Source organism: Bombus bifarius, unplaced genomic scaffold (genome assembly GCF_011952205.1).
Source record: "Bombus bifarius isolate JDL3187 unplaced genomic scaffold, Bbif_JDL3187 scf7180000008176, whole genome shotgun sequence".
In the NCBI taxonomy this organism is placed as follows: Eukaryota; Metazoa; Arthropoda; class Insecta; order Hymenoptera; family Apidae; genus Bombus; species Bombus bifarius.
In genome coordinates this window covers 259,091-274,715 of record NW_022884493.1, presented here as the reverse complement: position 1 = coordinate 274,715, position 15,625 = coordinate 259,091, and the positions used below count along the sequence as shown (strand labels likewise).

At 33.2% G+C, this 15,625-nt stretch overlaps 2 protein-coding genes across 4 annotated transcripts; one reads left to right on the top strand and one right to left on the bottom strand.

Moving 5' to 3' along the window:
• The first annotated feature begins 358 nt into the window (after positions 1–358).
• On the top strand, positions 359–12,044 carry LOC117209339 (phosphatidate phosphatase LPIN3). 3 transcript variants are annotated; one of them, XR_004487905.1, is made up of 12 exons: positions 360–692; positions 3,768–4,682; positions 4,925–5,917; positions 5,994–6,127; positions 6,332–6,543; positions 6,734–6,913; positions 6,976–7,509; positions 7,596–7,924; positions 8,045–8,548; positions 8,646–8,749; positions 9,182–9,703; positions 10,584–10,708. XR_004487905.1 is itself a non-coding variant. In XM_033451278.1 (11 exons), exons 2-11 carry the CDS (start codon positions 4,494–4,496, stop codon positions 10,732–10,734), a joined length of 3,315 nt encoding a protein of 1,104 aa, XP_033307169.1. In that variant the 5' UTR covers positions 359–692; positions 3,768–4,493; the 3' UTR covers positions 10,735–12,044. The 3 variants fall into 3 exon arrangements, 2 of the variants coding, with proteins under 2 accessions (XP_033307169.1, XP_033307168.1); XM_033451278.1 differs by lacking the exon at positions 9,182–9,703 and having other exon boundaries at positions 359–692; positions 6,347–6,543; positions 10,584–12,044; XM_033451277.1 differs by lacking the exon at positions 9,182–9,703 and having other exon boundaries at positions 361–692; positions 10,584–12,044.
• Positions 12,045–14,183: 2,139 nt separating this feature from the next.
• Positions 14,184–15,417, bottom strand: LOC117209346 (mRNA turnover protein 4 homolog). The gene is made up of 4 exons (XM_033451298.1): positions 15,186–15,417; positions 14,756–15,060; positions 14,444–14,680; positions 14,184–14,373 (listed from the first exon to the last, which is right to left on the bottom strand). Exons 1-4 carry the CDS (start codon positions 15,211–15,213, stop codon positions 14,215–14,217), a joined length of 729 nt encoding a protein of 242 aa, XP_033307189.1. The 5' UTR covers positions 15,214–15,417; the 3' UTR covers positions 14,184–14,214.
• Positions 15,418–15,625: the final 208 nt, after the last annotated feature.

Here is a 15,625-nt window from a genome sequence, read left to right as displayed (position 1 = left end):
TTACGCAAATGTAGGAGCACAGAGAATTTAGGTCAACAATCGAACGATGTGTTTTGTTTCCTTCCACTCTCCTACGAAGGCAAAAGAAGGCTCGACTGTTGATCCGAGCATCGACGACCAATCAGAAGTTTTTCAGTGGCGAAAACACGAGTCTCGCGTGTTTTCTCTGCCTTGACAAGGATTGTGTTTACGTTACCCACGGCTGCGTTCAGCATGCTATGGGCACGTGTGTGCGTGTTTACAACATACATTTATACATGTGCATATGTATGTAATGTAGTACGAGCGGCACGGTGTATATACATATATTCGCCAAGCGATCGCGCGTGGTCATGATAGAACGTAAGCGCAGTATCGAGAGTCAAGATTCTCCGGTCGCTGACTCAGTTTGACTCGAATGCTCGCGTGAAGTAGTTTACACTTTGTTTTTCTTGCGTCAGTAAAGCCAGTTTCCTTTATTTCTCCAATAATTTTCGAAAGTATGCACGTGCTAATACGATAGGGTAAGTTGGAAGAAATCGAATACTACGTTGGGACCGTTATCAACGCGATTCTTCCTTACATAGACTTTTTCAAAGTGTTTTCAACGTTTGGTAGTACAAAGTACACGATCACGACGAGTGTACCACACTTGGCGAATTTCTCAAGCTTTCTACCACGACAACGAAATCACGGACCGTATTTTCGAATAGGTAAGTGAAAGGAAAAGGACATACTGCGAACGAGATATATCCCTATCTTAACGATTGCAACAAAAAATTATTATTTCCATTTAATTTGATACGATAGTTTCCTTTCTAATATTTTCCTGACCGTGAAATGGCCGTGCGAAAGACTATACGTAGTAGAGTGTATACATATGCATGTATATATGTATGTATGTAGTTATGTATGAATGAAACGAGACGCTCGGCTGTGTAGAATTGTGCGTGGATACGCTATGTGATAAGAAATATAATAACACGAAGCATAATATGTACAATTTTTGTCGACATTTAAAGATTGTTGGTATCTCGAGCTACCAATGTTCGCAAAAAGCGAATGTTGGTTTACAAATGGCAGCTAAGGAGGAAGGAAAGCTAATTGCATAATTCAGTTGTCTATCTTCGCTTTTGTCATTTGGCACTGGTTTCTTCGAACTTGTCACACGTATTTTCTCAGGTTCGATCGTGCTTATTTTTGTCGAAAGCGGTAGAATGATCAAAGCTCAAGGTTTAAAGCGTGTGCTTCTCGTCTTGCGAGACGCGTTGTAGCCTTGCTACAGTTTTCCTTCGAATCATTTTTCTTTTATTTTAATCGTTCTCTTCCGTTCGAATTTTTCGGGACGGAGTTAGAGACTTCGATAAGAAGACGCAAAAAGTATGTCGCCAATGATCGGCTTGAAAAGAAAAATTTTTGTTTCATACGTAAAGCATAGTGTCGAAGAATGGGCAATAAATTAGTCTGTAGGTAGAGACCAAACATAGAGGCAGGAGATTCCGATATTTTATCTTTGAAATTTTAATCGTTTGCCATAGCAATGCCAGTCTACTGTTATCGTCTACCGTTGCCTGCATTCTATTGCTCCTTTGGTTTATTTAATGGGAAACAGGAAGAATAGAAAGGTGAGATCAAAGAGGAGGAGAGCAACGAATAGAAAAGAAGCCACTAGTCCAAAATTAGGTTCGCGTAGACGTGTCTGTCGCGTGTATATCGATCGCGACGTGACAGTAACGTAATTATAGTTCCGAGAAAACTGGAGAGAAGGAGAGAGATTCCGAGTGAAACAACACGCATTTCCGCAGCCTTAACGCGTGAAATCCATTAAAGTTGATTAAAGTTATTTCCGGTAAAAACCTTCAGGAACGAGCAAGTCATTGTCGAATCGGCCTTCGATTAATCATTTCGAAAAGTCTCACCTGAGAAAGTAAAAATGTAAGAATCCGTAGAATAGATAGACAAACAACGGTGAGTCATCTATTTTTCCGAAGAAAAAGTTTCACGATAATTACGAAATCTAATTACGCTTCCATGTGTTTGGAACTTTTCATTTCGAAGTCGGCGATTCTCCTTTTTTTTTTTTTTGGAAATTTGAATCAGCGATCGGAATTGTGAAAGGGATAAAATAATTGCATTTGCCAACGCTGTGCTTTCGTTCGTTACTTCTACACCATATTTAAAAAAGCTGATATCGCGTAAATGTGTGTGTCACCGTAGTGAGCTGAAATTGCGCGTATGTGTAGCATAGTGATCGTAAATCCTCACCCGTTGTTTTTTCTTGTTTTATTTTTCGTTTCGCTTGTTTTCATGATTACTTTCGATGGAGCCACGCGGTTACACAAGCCTGCCATTCAGATAAGTTGCGAACCAGAATAACTAGAACAGTATCATTCTTGAAAACGCAGCTTGAAAGTCACGCGATTAGACACTATAAAAAGAGGAACACAGAAAGATGAGAAAAGGGTAAAAGAAAGAAAGTAAGAAAAGAATATCGTAGATAAAAAAAGAAGAGAGGCTGACTAGTACAGCTCCACAGTAACGAACGAGTGAGAAATGATAAATACTCTGAAAGAATGTGTTTCGCTTTAGCTCGAACGTCTTTCGATTTTGGCGAGTCGCCGAATGCCAAGGAACTCGTAAATGTATCAGATGTAACGCGAATATGTAGCCACTAGCTCGTGATTCCCGACCGTGAACTTAACCAAGTTGCAATGTATGTTCGAGAAAATTGTTCGTCAGAATGATTTACACAAAGGGCAAGATTATTTTGTGTTGGAAACAGTTGCTGCTGTTGCTTCTTTCTTTAACACTTTAGGCCCGACGCAAACGAGCGACATATCCACTAACTGTTTCCTCAGTTAAGAACAACGGAGACAGACATATGGTCGCAGCAATATCACGTGAATAAAAATCGTTCGTCTGTATGGGGTCATAACCGGACATATTCAGAGTATTGCATTCTGTTATACATTCTGCTTTAGTGTAATCTGTGTGTAGTATTAACCGTTAACAATATTTATCTGCGACATTTGAATGTCAATGAGACAGGAGATGAGAGAGACGTCACGCGGGGAAATCTCTAACAATTTCGGAAGAATATGTGTTATATTATTAGCATTCAGTAGAATATCGAATTTCTTGAAATTTGTCCAATTACGAATTGCTGATATTTAGCAAACGTTTTCAAATGATAGTGGCAAATGGAGATTTGATTATGCAAGAGATTATCATATATGGATCTGTAGCGATAAAAGCTGAACGATCAAAATACAAAGTTCTTACGTGCCATTTCTAAAACAAAACGGTATATGAAAGCAATCTAATTGCAAAAGTTCCTAGGAAGAAGAAGAACAACAACAAGAGAAAATCAGTAATTTTCCAAAAGATCGAATGATTGAATGGTTGGAGGATCTCGGCTAAACCGATGTTCGATTATTACATTCACTTTTCGAGATCATCTAACCACGTTTAAAACATAATGCAATCTTACTTAACAATGTTACGCAAAATGTTACTAGTATATATGCGTTAAAATGTTAAATTTACACGTATATCGCAAATTTTTATTAGAGCAAAGTTCAACGTTTAAAATATTCTCATTGTTTCAATGAAAACGTATAATCAATGCTTAACAAAGCTTCGACGATCAATGTTTCAAGGGTAACGATAAACCAATTCGACGAAAATAAACGTAACGCCACGCTAGTTTCCTTCAAAACTTAATTCAAAGAGAACGTACCTAGATATAATTAAATTGGTAATCGTATGTTGTGTCTTTGTGCTTTCAGATCTAGTAAGAGCATTTAAAGGACGCGGTACATCGTGATTCCCAGGAGGTCACGTGACGTTGAGTCTTATTGACCGACGTGTATCGGAACCTGGATTGGCCAGGTCTGAACACGTGACCTGTTCTAACGTCAATTTGGGCTACCGTCTGCTGGTAGTCGGCTGAATTTCTTACCGAAGTATTCTCAAGAACAAAGAATTCAAGTTTTAGCCGAATTACGGAAGTGTATTCTGTTGAATAGACACAGTTCTTTTCTAATTTTCAACGTGTATTCGTCAAATCGTTAATGTCGATGCGCAACTTCCACGATAAATTGATCGTAAATTTGTAATCGAAGTATTTGCCCGGCTACAAATTTTTGACAGTTCTCGACTGTCTTGTAACTCGTAACAGTGACGGTTGTATTGTGTGAGTCGTTAAAAATCGTGTCATTTAATTGAAAGGCAATTCAGTTGCAGTTTTCGATTCGCTCGAGCAAGAAACAACGAATTTTCTCAGTTTTACGGTTGCCATCGAAAAACAATGTCTCGATGTGGTTAAGTCACCCTTCAAATCCGATATTTCCAGACACGATGTCTTTCTTCTCGAAAGACCTTTAAACAAATACGGGTGTTCAGTGTCGCGGCAACTTTCCAGTATCTTGTCACGCACGCATCACTGCAACGCGGTGAAATATCCTAACGGAAATACATTTTTAGAGTGGTTTGAGACTATACGTTAGTGTACAATGTACAGTATGAACTACATTGGCAAGTTCATAAGTAACTTTCGCGTTTTCTACAATGAGATCAATGCAGCAACGCTGACCGGTGCTATCGATGTCATCGTTGTTGAACAACCGGATGGATCGTTTACTTGCTCACCTTTTCACGTTCGTTTTGGAAAGCTCGGAGTACTTCGTTCCAGAGAAAAAATAGTAAGCTTCTTATAGTTTTTTATCGTTTTTATCTCATGTCTATAATTTTTTCGAAACTTCTGAAATCTTTGTTATAATATCGTGTCTCGTATTTTGTTTGTTATATATTCAAATCTTACCTTTGTAGTGTTTTAAATAATACTGAGTAGTTTTTATAAATTTTATTTGCCATTTGAAATGCTCAGGATACGTAGGAGCAAACACAGAGGAAAAATAATTTATTTTTCATATTCTCTTAACAGGTGGATATAGAAATAGATGGAGAACCTAGACAAATCCATATGAAATTAGGAGATTCTGGAGAAGCTTTTTTTGTTGAGGAAGTTAGTTCTCATGGTTCACCGACTGACGCTGAAATTCCACCTCATTTGGCTTGTTCCCCTATCCCTGAAGACAATTGTTTCCCATCATCTAGATTTAATATTCTTTCTGATCTTCCTCCAGAGCAAACGGATAAAATCCTTATAGAATCTATCTTGTCTACTGAAAGAGAGAAATGGGAGCAAATGTCAGCTTTGCCTCCGGATGAAAGAGAAAAATTCTTAATCGAACAATTCTCTGATCTTCCATTGGAGCACCGTGCAAAATGGCTCCAAATTGCTGCTTTAACTTCAGAAGAGAGGGAAGAAATATTGAAGGATAATTTTGGTGATATCTCTACAGTCCAAAAGCAACAACTAATTTGCAAACAGTATTCTGCTCTAAAAAACGAAGATAAAGAAAGATTGTTCAAAGAAAATTTTCCAGAACTCCCTATAGAACAGAGACAAAAATTTGAGAAAGCTCTATTAAGCGACTGGAAGGAAGAAAAAGAAGAAACACGAGATTCCTTAAAAGGCGAGGAAGAAATTTTTAATATGGATGGTATTAATGATGATGAAACGTGTACAACTGCGTCCACGCCTAAATCTTTTGTAGCTGTAACTTCGTCTGAAAGAATTCGTAAAATTAGCGTTGTGAAGAATGATTTTAGACCAATTACGGAGGATGTGCAAAGTAGTGGCAGTAGAGAAAAATCGAGTGACGAATCGAACGTGTCCATGAGTAAAAAAAATTCAAAGGACGCGAGTGTCGAAGAAAACAAAAGCAATACCAATGCAAGTAAGAAGAAACGGAAGAGGAAAAGCATTTTGAAAAAAAAAGGATCTCAGAGAAAGACTAGCAATGGCAGCAGTAGCCAGACGGAAATAAGCGAGAACGACGCGTCCATTCCGGATGAAATTCTTACCGAATCTGTAAGTTTAATAGTTGCATTTCATATTAATTATTCATCTATTGATCTAGTATTGCTTATTTTGATATGTGTATCAGTTAAAGATATTGAAGGATTCAAATCCAGCTGTAGAATTGGGGAGAAAAGATGAACCTATAGTTTCATCTCAGGAAACAACAGATAAACGTCCTGAAACAGATTTCCATTTCTTCAGTGATACTGAAATTACAAAGTAAGTTTGCCATTGAATAGATTGTGTATTATTGTATTATTGTGCCTATGAGTATGTATAAATGTTAAAGTTATGTATGATTGTACATATATGTATATATAATTATATATAATATTATAGAAATTATGAGAAAGGTGTATGTATAATGATTATTTACATGTAAAATTAATTTGTTTACCCTTTTATTATCATCATATTTAATAGGAATCAGGATTCCAGGCCATGTTCACCTGTTCAATCTGACACAGAGTTTGAAATGCGTAAAATAACGCAAGAAGGTGCTGAAAGAGAGGAAGATAAAAGTCATCAACAGAGTTGGAGATGGGGTGAATTGCCCAGTTTGCCTCCAGAATCCACACACGCACCTCACAGAAGTTCATTGAGTTCATCAAATGCTGTTAATCAACCGAATAGTAGTTAGTACAATTGACAGACAAAAGACAAAAATTATCGAAACGTAAAGATAAAAATCGTAAAAATAAAAAGTATAAAATATTATATTTTGCTTGATCAGTTAATAGATTGGTCTCATCTTTTAAAACGTGTCTTTATATATAAATATAATTTTATATACTTTAGACTAATCAACTATTGTTTCAATAACAGTGGAAGCGCACCGATCTATGCTCAGTGGTATGTTGTCGTTTATGCGGAAAACTTCTCGTGTAAGACGTAATCCAGAATCAGAAGGGATTTATCTTAGTGATCTTAACGCTGACGAACTGGACCCGGAAGTTGCAGCTCTCTATTTTCCTTCCTCTCACAGAGGCCAAGCAGCAGTTAAAAGTAAATAATTTGTTTTGATAAATTGTATAAAATGTGTAATTACTCTAATATCATGTTTGTAGATGGGAAAGGAGTAGACGAAGAAGATACAGAGTCAGGCAATGGACCAAGCTTGCCACAAAGCCCTAACAGCGTTGAAGGAGCTATCGGTGGACCAAAGTCATTGGATAGTGACTTTGAGGAACCAAAACATTCTATATTTGACGGCAATATGAATATTAGTTTATCCTTATGCGGTGGTTTAGATTCTGAAACTGGCCCATCCAAAGAAGTTTTCCATCAAAATTTGCTCCATTTCGAAGATATCTGTTCAGATCCAAAATTATATGAAAATCCAAATTTAGTTGTAAAAATTAATGGAAAATTCTATAATTGGGCGGCCGCTTGCCCGATTGTAATGACTTACGCTGTATTCCAAAGACATTTACCACAAAGTACAATAGAAAATTTATATGCTCAATGTATGTCGTTACCGATGCATGAAGAGAAAAAACAAGAAAGCAGTGACAAACCCGAAAGCCGTAGTGGTTATAGTTCGTGGTTTTCATGGAGACGTTCTGCACAACCAACCAAAAAGTCTCAAGACCTTAGTCAAAGTAAGATGGTTTCCCTTTTAATTTTATTCATCATTTTTCAAGTAATATGTAAAATAATCTAAATTATCTTCTCTTGCGTATTGTAGCTGATGGAGTCGTTGTACAATCGGAACAGATGGAAACCAAAGAAAATACTCCAGTTGATGAAACTGCAAATAGGGAATTAAAGATTGACCAGAATGCAGATTCTATAACGACGGTGACGGAAACGGTAGAACAATCTGCAAAATTAACGAAAGACATCGCCAAGATTGAGAAAAATCGCGACAGAGAGGGTGAAGGTTATAGTGGCAGTGAAGATTCTGATAGTAATCAAAACCAATCACAAGGAGTCAAAATACCTAAAGAGAGAAGATCGTATTATGAATCTACTGAAAAATATCGTAAAACTTTGAGATTGTCATCAGCACAGATAGTATGTAAAAGATTTTTACAACATTCTAACACAGATAAAATTTTCGAATTCTTATACTTTGTGTGTGTGTGTGTGTGTGTGTGTGTGTGTATTTATCCTGAGTTTGTTATCTTGTTACAGGCAAGTCTTAATTTGAAAGACGGAGCTAATGAAGTAGTTTTTAGTGTAACTACAGCTTATCAGGGCACAACACGTTGTAAATGTCATATTTACAAGTGGAGATGGGACGATAAAATTGTTATCTCTGATATAGATGGAACTATTACAAAATCTGATGTATTAGGCCATATTCTGCCAATTGTTGGCAAAGATTGGGCTCAATCTGGTGTTGCTCAGTTATTTACAAAAATTAAAAATAATGGTTATAAATTGCTGTATCTTTCTGCAAGGGCCATCGGACAAGCCAAAGTTACGAGAGAATATTTGAAAAGCATTAGACAGGGAGATTTATCACTCCCTGAAGGGCCATTGCTTTTAAATCCAACGAGCTTAATTTCAGCATTCCATCGTGAAGTTATAGAGAGAAAACCTGAAGAATTTAAGATATCCTGTCTTAGTGATATTCAAGCTTTATTCCCAGAAGGTTCAAAACCATTTTATGCTGGTTACGGAAATCGAATTAATGTAAATATTTCTTATAAATTTACAATAGCTTCCCAAAATATTTTACTGAATTATTACATAGTATATATCTTGCATTTTGATTGTTTTTTTTTTCTAGGACGTTTGGGCGTATCGAGCTGTAGGAATTCCAACTATGCGTATATTTACTATAAACCATAGAGGTGAATTAAAACACGAATTGACGCAAACATTCCAATCTTCGTAAGTATTTGCCTTTTCTGCCAATTTATATTCTTTCATTATTGTATTAGTAGTTAAACAGACACGCTAATGTAGTGCTCAATGTAATCAATCCTTTAATCAGTTTATTAGCGTATTAGTATTTAATTAATATTTTTATGTTTTTTTTATACAAAATTGCAAAATAATTTGAACATGTTATTCTAAGGACAAATGCGTATATTATGTTGCATCTTCATACATTGCTTTTAGGAATTGCGTATGTACGCTAGGCTTTTCCTAAATGAATAAAGATTAATTTGTTAAATAGCATTATTCATAATTTTGATATGAAAAATATTCGATATTTGTATTTCATCCAGTTAGTAAGAAAAAGAGAAGATATTTTACAGAAAAGGAAAATTTGTTATTGAGAAAGAGATATTGATAGGTCGGATATTTCTATGATTGCAGTTACGCATGTCAGTGCGATATCGTCAATGAGTTGTTCCCGCCACTGCCCATGTGAAACACCTACTGATGGCGGCACAACCGTAGCTGTTTTTTTCTACTAATCCCATTGATAATGGTCTATACAAAACAATATATTTGTGCCATTGGTCCTTTTTTTAAATGCATATAGATTTGCTACCTCGTAATAGGAATATTATTCTATACTCGGGATTTCCTCAGAAAATATAGTGATATTTGCAGTCTCATAGAAATTTCATATTATGGTGAATCAAGATATATTTTACATATAACACAATACATCTCAATATAATAGTTATATATATATCTTTCATAATGATGTATACCACAAATTGTTGAAGCGCAGTTAAATTTTTCCAATGGCAATTTCTTTTTTTTTTTATTTTATTTATTTTCTCTTAAAAGTAGAAATTTAACTTATTTCTTTAGTTTGACATTGCTAGTATGCTTTGAGGTATTTGGTTGTGCAAGAACTCCTACCTATCTTCTTATGATTCTTATAGGGTAAGCACTGGTTCTTACATGATTGCTTCTTATCATTTCCATTTTCATTCATCCACAGCTGCCTTAATGTAGATTCATCACCTTAAATGTTACACAGATGAGATGAAACTTTCACTGAAATTAATCATTTTCTCTTGAATCATACACGATAATCATGTTTTATGCGCGTAAAGCTTTTACGAAATAAAAATCCTAAATGTATTATCAGTGTGTGTATGGTAAACTAGTTTTTACTTTCTTTTTGTTTATGCACGAACATTCAACCAAGTACTTCGAACATATTACTCATATGTACGACAAAGTTCTGTGTAGATGCAACTGTGCGCGACAACTGTGTCGATACATTAGGCTTTTTCATTAACATTACAAGCGAGTGATAAAGAAGAATTGTTTCTGCATTACTGAATTTAATCATATAGCTTCAAGCTTTTTAATTTCGAAAACTAAAATAAAAATATCCATAAGAGCTATTGTTTAGAAAGATCTTTGATCAATTGATCAAGCAGTTCATATAAATACTTGCAAACATACTACATATGTTCTTCCTTAGCAGCAAGCTTAAATTAATTTTCGATTTCTAAATATAGCGCCATTCTAATATATATGTACATACACATATACATATGTATATTTATGCTAAGATGAAACTATTATTAGGGTCACAACGAAATGGAATTGTTTCGGCAGAATTTTGTTCATTATATGCATATGTATAATAATGCGATACATATAGTAGCTTATTTCCTATAATGGAACGATGCATTTGACGTTTACCCCAGATTTTATGTTTTCCAATGTTTTTTAGCAAACATGCAGAATAGTATTATAATAGTATTATGATAAACCCGATACATTCAATTTGTTCATATTATTTTTTCAGATATTCAAACATGAGCTTTATTGTTGACCATCTTTTCCCAGCATGGCGAGAAGAGGCTGCAGATGAATTTAGTAATTTCGCATATTGGCGAGACCCAATACCAGAAGTACCATCGCTTGAAGAACTTTACGCTCAAAAACAAATTACCTAAGTGAAAATATTTTACATATTTACTCTGCAGAAGAAATGGATACATTTTATTTGTAATTTGATAATAATCAATTCTATTAATCATCTTTTATATTTCATATGGTATAGGACATATTCAGACGTAGTGATTCTTGACTTTCAAATAGATGAGACTCGGAAGTAGATTTACACCGTGATGTAGGCTTTAGTAGTCATGTTTTGTTTGTCGAACGCAAGATTCTAAGGAACACTAAATACGTATAAAAGTAATTTATCATCATTTATAAATGATACGTGGATCAGTGTGTAAGAAAGGTAATCTGTCTTTTACAATTGAATTTAAACACATTCCAATTCTCATAGTGTAATAGGACTATGTTGTCAGTTATCAAAGACATTAAATTAGTTTTCAATATAATTTATAGCAAAATTATCATTTAGAGAGCACGATGCGAGTGCTTCAATATATATAATTAAAGGACTCATCACGTCATAATGCGCTTCAAGAAGAGTTCAAAGCAGATCGCTTACACGCTGTGCTTCAGATAATCCGTAGATTATTCCACTAAATATACATTATGTTGCTGGTCGATAGTTGAAAACATTTATGATACCGATGAGTAATTTCGATATGGTGATAAACCTGTGTATAAAATGATTTATTAATGCGTTTATATATATCATGCTAGAAAGTTCCGTTTATTATTAACAGAAAACAGTATAACGTAATTCGTACCACTACTACTATTTTTTCCAATATACATCTCGTTTAATTTCACAAAAAATTTCTGGCTTTTAGAAACGTTTAACCGTAACTATTCTAGCATATAAAAATCTAGTGTATTATAATATTATTTAGATATTTATATATTACTTCAGCTAATATATTTATCGAACATTTCGTTAAATTAATTCTTATTTATTTTTATATGAGATCTCTGTTAAATTAATGTGCTGTGAAATTGCCATATTCTAGAACGTAATCATTTGTGTATTGTGATATAATTCGAACAACTTACTAACGGGGTCAGGACGATAACAGTGTATAAAAGTGAATTCGTTATTTGCACTAACAATGAGAAATGTTTCTATCTGATGTTTCTATATAGTTTCATATACGAAGTTATTGTTTCTTCAAACTATGTACAAGTTCTATTTTATAACGTAAACGTGTTGTTGAAATTTTGTTCTTTTTCTTCTTTTCTTCTTTTCTTGATAGTAACATATTCTATGCCTATGTCTTTCAAAACGTATCATCTAAAGATAGTTAAGTATAAAGGATGTTAGTAAAGTAGTATAGATTGCCGTTTTCTGTTAATGAAAGTACCATAATAACATGAGAGAAAGTGATGATCTTAATATTTCTTAACTATTGTCAGTAACATGCAAGAATATAATTGCGTTCCACCAAAGAAAATAGAACCGAAAATATTTTCAGTTTAGAATATATTTCGTATTTTAAATGTGTACTATTAGAATATGATGTTAGAGATATATTATTTGAAACAGTTATAGTAAAGAAGATCGATATCCTGACGCTAACCACACAATGATAGTGCTAGTAGATGCAAATTACTTGACGGTGCAGTATTGTATTTTAATGACATTTAGTTTAACGCAAAAACATTTCCTGGTTGGTTATGAACTATTCCTCAGAAAAAAAAGGAAGGAAACACGAAAAAAGGAGAATGAACTATAAGAAAAATGTAATACAGGAAATGACAATATCTTTTCTGTACCATTTACAAGTCTTTATCATAAGTTTGCTATCACTTTGTAATAGCAAAGCAATGTATATTGATTGTTATTAAGTTTATTATTATTACTATTTTGTTACTATGTTATTATTTTGGTATGATATATATATATATACGAAATCAAATGTATTTAATTTTTGGTATTATTTTATTGCTTCTCTTGAGCTTATTTACTTTTAGAGAGTACAAATAAATTTAAATTTTATTTTAAATTTATGATTTTCTATCAATTTTATTTTATTATTACTTGTGTGTATGTTTTTTGTCATAAATATACATAATATCAGCAATGTCTCATAGGTATTACATAATATTTATAATAAACATAAAAAAAGTTAGAAGTTATGTTTGAATTCATACTCAATGAATATACATAAATTATTAGTTATTGAAAGCATTCCCTAGCAATAATTTAATTACAAAATTAAATTTCGAATGCTTATTCCTGCAACTAATATGAATATTGCTTAACTAGACGCGAATACTTATAAAATAAAAGCAATTTTACACTAGATCCTGTTTCTACGTAATGAATAAAATTTTATAGGATACTGCTACTCATTGGATAAAATATCTTGTTTTATAGAATATGCCATATTAATGTATGTTGCTATATATTTGCATATTACGTTATTTTTATCGTTATAGTTAATATAATATCATCACATAATGATCTAATTCTTTCAAATAGGTTATAAAATTCAGTAGATTTTGTCACATGTTTTGTGATGTGTCTCGTATTATGTAATTTCAAAGTTCCCATGTAATTTATTTGATATTGCTCAGTATTCTGCAACTAAACATAAATACATATGTAACAATGATATATATCTTGTAGCTTTTAAAATAAATAAATAACAAAGTAATAAAAAACTAATCGTTTTGTTAAATAGTTCAAGTTTTATAGGTTTATTCTTTTCACAGCCAAATTACATTAATGGAAGGACGTCGTCAATGATAGAAATTCTGCATGTCCATATTACATTTCATTTATCGAAGTTCTGCTTGGCCAACGCGTTTTAGTCTGTAATCAATAATGAAATACGTAACGAAACAACTTAATTAGCCGTAATACTATAAATATTAGTACATAAATTTTTTTTAATTTAATATTTGAATTTGTTGATATACACCTCATATTTTAATCCCTTTCTATTACGTTTCAAAAATTCATCATTGTCAGATACATCCGAAGAATCGATCGATATCGTACTACTTCTAGTATCAGAATTTACATTAAAAGTCATCTTACGATTATTATTACAAGGATTCTCGGAGCACCAATAATAAATCGTCTATATAGGTAGACAATTAAAGATAAATTAAATTCAGATTTTGTTGTTTTTTGATATCCATGTCATAGGCTAACATAACGATTTTATGATTTACCCATACAATTCCAACAATCCAAAATATAGAAAAATATAGAGGTAGCATCATCATTTTGTTTCATTAAATGATTTAAATAAACAGACAATAGTTAAAAGGAGATTTCATAATTTTGAGGTTTTAAAAATATGTTAATGTCTATTTTACATCAGTTGTTTCAAAAATGTCTAATTGGTATGTTCATATGTTTCTTTTTTTTTCTTTCTTTTTTTCTTTTAACAAAATGTGTAAGTTGAAAAGTAAAATTCTATATCGTTGTGTGTACGTGTATGTGTGCATGCAAATGAGTAAATGTGTGGAAGGAAGGGAGGTAGAAGAAAACACCTACATATATAAATTTGTCTGTTGTATCTATCTCATGTATTATCAATATTTTCTGTTTCCTCTATGTCCATTTGTTCTTCCATATTTTCTTTAACATCATGTTGAGATATAAGTTCTTTATATCCATGTTTCTTGGAAAATATACCTAATGGTATAAATTTAAAGGTAGCCAATGGTTTATCAAGTAATTTCTGCAACAGGAACAAACGATTATTTCATTGTATTTAAGATGTAACATGAAATATAGAAAAACATCTTTACCAAAATCCTCGCTTGTTCTGGATTTAACGTTTGACCCTCTTTACATACAATGTAGTCCTTGATTAATGTTACCACACCCTTCTGTAAAGCTGTGGGCATTCCCAATTGTCTGAAATGAGGTTCTATACTATGTGAAAACTCTGGCATTGGCCCTTCACGTAACACTATAGTTTCTTGAGCAACAAATCCAGATCTAGCATAATCTATTTCTTCATATTCTTCCATCCATTTCAATACCTTAACAAGATACAAACAAATAGATACAAACTTTCTACGTGTCAACAATTAATATTTTAATAGAGAAATATATACCTCTTTCTTACTCCTGTTTGTAAATAGCAGACCGCATTGTCCTCTTAATGCTAATGATAATTTATGAAGACCTTCCGCAGCTTCGGTTTCCGGTAATTTACCGAAAGCTAGCGCTATCACCTTGTTTTTACCAAAAAAAAACCGACTGTCTTTCCATTCCGATCGTAAATCTTTAAGTTTGTTATTGCGCATATTATGTACGGATAGAAGAAATATCCTGTCATATTTCTCAACGCAACTTCTAACATCCTCCACGATTTGTTGTTTCAAAGCAAGGCCTTTCTTATTTGTTTTCGTAAGAGATACTGTGAAATACAAATTTATCAATTACTCGGAGACACGTGAGGCATTTTTAGGTTAGTCTGGGAAAATTATGCATTCGTAATAAAACAGTAAATAAAAGCTATCGAATAATATAGTGTAACGTTACTTTTCTTATCTCTTTTCGACTTGGGCATCTTTTTTGCAAGGATATTTTAAAAATCACTGATAACGATAGGTCTATAGAACGACGAAGCACTTTAGCGAACCAGGAACTTTCTTTACGGTAAATGTACGTGTATTTGAAGAAAATGGCGCATAAACGTAGGGGGTGCGAGTTCCAATAGAGTTTTTAACATTATTCAAACTTTAAACAAATATGTCAAGCAAAAAGAAAAATTGTACAACTTTTAAATTAATTGAAACAACGATTGTAACCGATTGATTGAAATGTAAAGAAGAATGTCAAACTGTTTTTGATTCGGTAATATCATGCTAATGTAAATGCATACAATTTAATCAATTGAAAATGTGTACCTACGTATGTATATATTAGAACAGAATTTTAAAGGAAGCATAGGAATAGCAAAGATATTTGGAAAAATGTAA